We start from the raw sequence: 6,031 nt of genomic DNA on the forward strand, positions 1-6,031 counted from the left end.
TTGTCCTTTAATGCAATAAAAATGTATAATTAATGCATTTATATTGAACAGATATATAGAAAACATACAAAACATTGTTCTTCCTTTATGACAAATATTTATTAAAGAAAAAGATGCCAAACATCGGCCAAAAGTCACAAATATGAGACATGCAAGTACAATTAAGGAATTTGTAATTTACTTGAGTATGTATACAATACATCTCTCCAAATATTGCACTTTTACTAGACTTCCACCGCCACTGACTGTTTTAACAAAAAACTAAAATATGAATCACACTACTTAACCCATTTAGACCAGAGTCCAGAATCTACAAAATGTCTTCCAAATCCGGACAGTTCTCTAAAAAAAACCACATGTCAGTGGTTCGCAAACTATTTCACTCAGATCTACATGGGTTAAGATGACAAATTGCAGATGTGTTTAATACTAGGAAAAACAAAAGCACACACACCATAGCACAGTATTAATATATCAAATAGATTCATCAATGAGATGAATGAGGTAGAGACCTGGTCAGATGCCAAACATTGGCTAAAACTCACACAGACAGTAACTTTGCACAGTGCATGTGAACTGAGCTGTAACAAGTTTTACGTTCTTGTATACAAAGATATGTGCATTAACAGTGTTTTTCATTTAAGAAAAGTTAAAAGATACAGACCACGGATAAGAACCAGAAGCTAAACATTAAGTATGATATTTTTAAAGCAGTAATAATGTTAAAAGAATTAACCCGCCGATGTTGTGGACACGAAAACACTGTCCATTTTAAAGTCTGGTATTGACTATTGCTTTCCTCAAGAATGCAACTTGATTTGACTCTTTTCCCGGTAAGTTGTACACTACCCGCTGGAGAAACTGCCATGGATGGGTACACTGCTTGGGGTAGTCAAAGTCAAATACGTAAAATGCCTTGAAGCACACATCAACAGCCCCAAGCAGTGTGTTTTCAGAGAATGCCTGACCTGCCATAATCACAAAGGCCTGGGAGGCACATCGTTGCGGTTCCCCCAGCACAAGGACAGATGGGGGCCTTCCCTCAGTCTGCAGGAGGTACTCCACCATATTTGTCCCAACCTAGACAGGCACAAAGAAAGAAAAATAAAAGTGAATGTTTAGTTGAAAGCAAATCATAAGCAAGATATCAAAATACCAGTTTGGGTTATAATATTTATATCAACTACAAGGAAGTCAAATTAAATCTAGTTAAACCCATTCTGACCTGAGATCAGATTAAAAAAAAAGTCTTCTACATCCTGACAGTTTTCTGAAAAAGCTATGATTATGTCAGTGGTTCTTCGATTTTTCAAAAATAGCAGACCTACAAGCTCGTAGCGCGCCACTCGGTGGCACGCTATGAGCTTGTAGATCTGCTATTTTTCAATAGCTAAAGCATAACATAATGCTAACACCAAAAGGGGTTCCCACCCAGAATGGGTTCAAAACCAAAAAAAAAGTGCAGCAATGTTTCTTTATCTGAAATTGGGTCTGGACCTCTCCAAAGTAGCCTAGAGTTAGAGTCCCGCTCCTGACAGACTTTGCTGCATGCCTGCACTCACCAGCCCTCTTACCATTTGCTGTCAACCTATCCCATCAATAACAATAAATCATTAAAAAAAAAACAGAATCAATGCAATTGTACTTACTGGCTTGAGATCGATAAAGGCCAAGCGGGACTCTTCAGCGGAGTGCCGGACAGACTTTTTGTTGGATCTATAGACAGTCTGTGGTAACAACCGGGGCAGCAGCCTGAGGGCAAGTTCCCCTTTGGCATCTGTAGATAAACAAGTGTCAAATACAATTTTAATACATGGACATACTAGACTATTATCACAAATCAACTGAACTTGGCAAAAGCTATAACTGCAGATCCACAAGCTCAGTCTCACATGGCCAGACTGTTGCCTCTCACAATTTTCAAACGCTTCAGTCATACAGGAGTAAGCGATAAAGCGAGACTCTTCCCCACTTACATGTATTGTAAGTTTCGTCTTTACAGTCCCGTAAAAGTTTTCTTAAGAAATCACCTAAGCATATATAGCCTTCTGTTTAGTAGAAATGGAAATAAGAAATAAGCTCTAAAGCCATTTTAAAATATATATTTATAATATATATATAAATAACAGATTACTTGTATTTAAGGAGGTGTAGTTCCAGACTCAAGGCATTCAGAGATGGCTATGTGAGACTAACAAGCTCATAACACATTTGAGCACGGTTGGAGAAAATCTATTTTCCATGTTCTAAATCAAAAGTAAAGGAATCACAGGATCCTTGCTATGAAACGGAACAACATACCCAGTGACATCTCATCGACAGGAAATGAGGGGAGTTTTCCATCTCGTTTGGCCAGGTGCAGGACTTTCTCTGCATATTCGGTCACCCATGTCTCAAACAACTTTGGTGCAGCCTCGCCATAAAGCTCCAAGAAGTCCTGTGATATCTTAAAAATAAACAGGACAAATCTTTTAAAAAGATATTCAATGCAACAGCTGCCATTTCAATAACAGAGGTATGCAATTCAATGAGAATATGTAGTAGGCATGGTTTATCCATACCATGCCTGGATTGGTGAGACGAGGGTACTCTGCTAGGATCTCTTTGATATCCTTGGATGCATTCTCCCGTATCCATCTGGCTCTGCAGAGAACGGTGTCCTTCATATACTTCTGGACCTGGGCGAAGGGCTCCAAGTTGTGCTTAAGCCATTCTCTTTTCCCATTTGACGCTCCGTCTGGTGTGGTCGATTCTATAGAAAAGATACAAAACATTGTTCTTCCTTTATGACAAGTTTGCACAGTTTAATAATGAGCTTTTACTATTGTATTAACAGACAGTTGAATCTTGACCATTAGGTCAAAATTTGTGTCATATCCTGTCTCGGTGAGACATGACCTTTGACACAATCTAAATGTCTTAATAGAATAGCAGGAAGACAAATTTCAACCAACCCAATTGTATTACCTGGTATTTCTGCCCTGTGTCGCTCATTGGCTTCCGGCATTTGCTGACTGGACCCAGGACTTTGCCCACTGGACCCAGAACTGTGCTGACTGGACTGAGGCCGTTTCCTATTTCGAGAATTATGAACCCTTTCCTCAATGAATCCAGTAGCTGGAAAGTAGCACGTTTTACCATCTTTGGTTTGTCCCTTCCGGCTTTTGACCCACCATAATTCCTGGAAACGATAAGACAAGATAGAACTCTGTGTCAACCTTTGCAATGTTATGTTTCAACCCTTTACTTGTACAGTGTGTGATAAAGGCTTTAGGTAACATGGTCATCTACAGGGGAAAAACCTTTTGAGTGTAGTGGCTAAAGGTTTAGTAAAAATATGAAAACACACATGAAGACACATATAGAGGGAGAAGCTGTTAAATGATGAGTGCTTTTTTTCAGAGAGGCCAATTGAGTTGACATAATTATCACCAAATTAATCCAGCTAGATATATTCAACATGCATGACTACAATGATAGGTTACTGAGTTACCACTCAGGTAACACCAGGTGTTCTGCATGCTGACGTGTGAAGTATGACCACTTATTCAAAAGTATAAATATAAACAACAAGGCCAGGGGAAGAAAACTCACATAGCCAGTGGCTGATTCATCTTTCAGTACTGGGAAGGTCTGCACCAAGGATTGAGCCATGGCCTCTTTAATTTCCTTGGCCGGCCTGTAAAGATAGAATGAAGCAAAGTTCAGTAAATAAACAACCAGGTGAAAGAGTGCAATTCCTACAGTGCAATTCCTACATTTTACAATTTCAGACACACTCACTCACTCCATGAACACAAAACACTAGTTTAAATCTGTCCTGATCAACTCTAGACTTACTTCTCTCCGAACCTTTCCCTCAGGAATGACACCAATATTTGGACTAGGGTAATGCGCTCTTTTATGCAGATAGCTTCATTTTTTTCAAGGATCTTCAAAAGGTCCAGGCCACTGGGGACGGCAGAAAGAATTTCTCGGATGTTCTGAGAAAAATGACAATAGCTGTTAAGGATGCATTACCATTAACCAATTTAACTCTGGCATACAGATTCCGCACACAAATCAAAGGTGAACATTTAGTATCCAAAAACATATCCGTAGCAAAATAAAAAGGAACAAGTACTGACAAGAATATAGACCATGTAGTTTAAATAATATTGAAGTCCTAAAATGTGTACTGGATCCAAGTGCTCCTAGACTTCCATTTCTCCAGAAACATGAGCTGGTTTAAGGATTGCTTAGGATAAAAAAAAAAAACTTACAAAAGCTGGAGCCAGTTGTAGAACCAACATCGGTTCTGCTGCTCTCGGTTCAACCATGGGGGATATGTTAGGGATGCCATGGCTCATAGATCCATATGCTGCTCCTGATTCCTCTATGGGGGCATCATGGATTTCTGGTGGCTCAGTAGGCGGCAGAGCATTTGAAGCCTTCTGCTGCAAAGGAAGGTTGTCATATTGAGCTTACATAGAAGTTTTAGGTTCTTGTATACATGGATACAAAGATATTTGCATTAACAGTGTTGTTTTCCATTTAAGAAAAGTTAAAGGATACAGACCACGGATAAGAACCAGAAGCTAAACATTAAGTGTGATTTTTTTAAGCAGTAATAATGTTAAGAATTAACCCTCCAGGTGAAAGTGTCATAGGGTTAAAGTGGTTAGTTCAAAAACAAAACTTTTACTTACAACACTTTTATTTATCTCATCTCAGTCGTCCCAGTAGTTTCCCATCCCAGTGGTCCAAAAATGTATCTCAGTCAAAGATACACTGATCCTCTAACTTTGTACTATTAAACATGTAGTTAATGTGTTTCCAGTGAAACAAGGCTTTAAAAAAAAATGTGTATATATATATATTTACAAGTGGCAGTGGCAGTTGTCTACCTGCAGTCTAGAAATGTTTATAGCGCAGAGAGATGTACAAAGTGTTATCATCGTCTCTGTGTGACTGGACTGCATGTAGTGGGTGATGATCAAGCAGCTCTTTCACATCTATAGCTGATTAGATAATGTTGAGCCCCTTGGAGCTTCAGTGATAACTTACAAGTTCTCTATAAAGTTTAGAGAATTTTAGCCTGGGGCCAATTTTTGGGATCAAACTGCGAATGGTGTCCTCATCTAACAAATGGAATGCCTCTTCATCAATGTCTTGAGCTGGAAGACATAAAACACAGACAATAGACATCTTAGATTTTTTACAGAAATACAATTCCCAACACTTTCTATTCAGGGTGCTGATATTGTGCATGTGACACCACTATGCTAAACAAGTGGGTCTCATAGTGGGGTCCAAGGACCCTCATAGTTCCTTGAGGGGGTCCCTTAACCCATTTAGTACTGAGAACAGATTCTACAAAATGTCTTCTAAATCATGACAGTTTTCTAAAAGAAAAAAAAAAGTTTCTGTCAGTGGTTCTCAAACTATTTCATATCAAGGAGCCCCAGAATTATCATCATTTAAATATGTTGCAAGCTCGTAGCATGAAAGTGTAACAATGCTTGAATCAGCAAAAGAGGTTCCCATACTGAACGGGTTAAATCACTGATTCACAAACATGCATTTTCATGGGTCCCTTTGTTTTTTGTTTCTACATTTCTTCATGAATGAACAGAAATAATTAAGAAATTTCATATATTAGAACAAATGTTCAAGTAGTAGTAGTGAAAATAGCCAATTTACCAGCTCACAACATGGTGCAAAGCGATATGTTGTGAGCTTGTAGATCTATTTTTTTTGTTCACAGGATAAAAAGGTTGGGAACCACTGCCTTAAATGGCCCCTTACAGGTTTACACATGGGACCATTTGGTTCCATGTGTACACACTCAGAGTTATGGAGGTCATTGCAATTAAAAAGTTTGAGAACCACTGTACTACACCAAATGAAACAGAGCATTAATTGGCATCATTGATAAGTAAGAAGAGGCCCAATTTCTTTATGGATGCTGTGCATGGTTTAACTCTGACTGCAAATGATTCAAAGGTGATGTGTGGCATATCCTTTTTAAGAATGAGTCAATACAGATAAA

General features: G+C 38.6%; 1 protein-coding gene across 1 annotated transcript; it reads right to left on the minus strand.

The window, feature by feature from the left end:
• Positions 1-675: 675 nt before the first annotated feature.
• On the minus strand, positions 676-3,965 carry LOC308332920 (uncharacterized protein). The gene is made up of 7 exons (XM_080789061.1): positions 3,841-3,965; positions 3,595-3,679; positions 2,968-3,181; positions 2,562-2,752; positions 2,302-2,446; positions 1,650-1,777; positions 676-1,080 (listed from the first exon to the last, which is right to left on the minus strand). Exons 2-7 carry the CDS (start codon positions 3,652-3,654, stop codon positions 772-774), a joined length of 1,047 nt encoding a protein of 348 aa, XP_080645187.1. The 5' UTR covers positions 3,655-3,679; positions 3,841-3,965; the 3' UTR covers positions 676-771.
• Between the last annotated feature and the right edge of the window lie 2,066 nt (positions 3,966-6,031).

This window comes from Protomyctophum bolini, assembly GCF_963924005.1.
Source record: "Protomyctophum bolini genome assembly, chromosome: 18".
Classification (NCBI taxonomy): Eukaryota; Metazoa; Chordata; class Actinopteri; order Myctophiformes; family Myctophidae; genus Protomyctophum; species Protomyctophum bolini.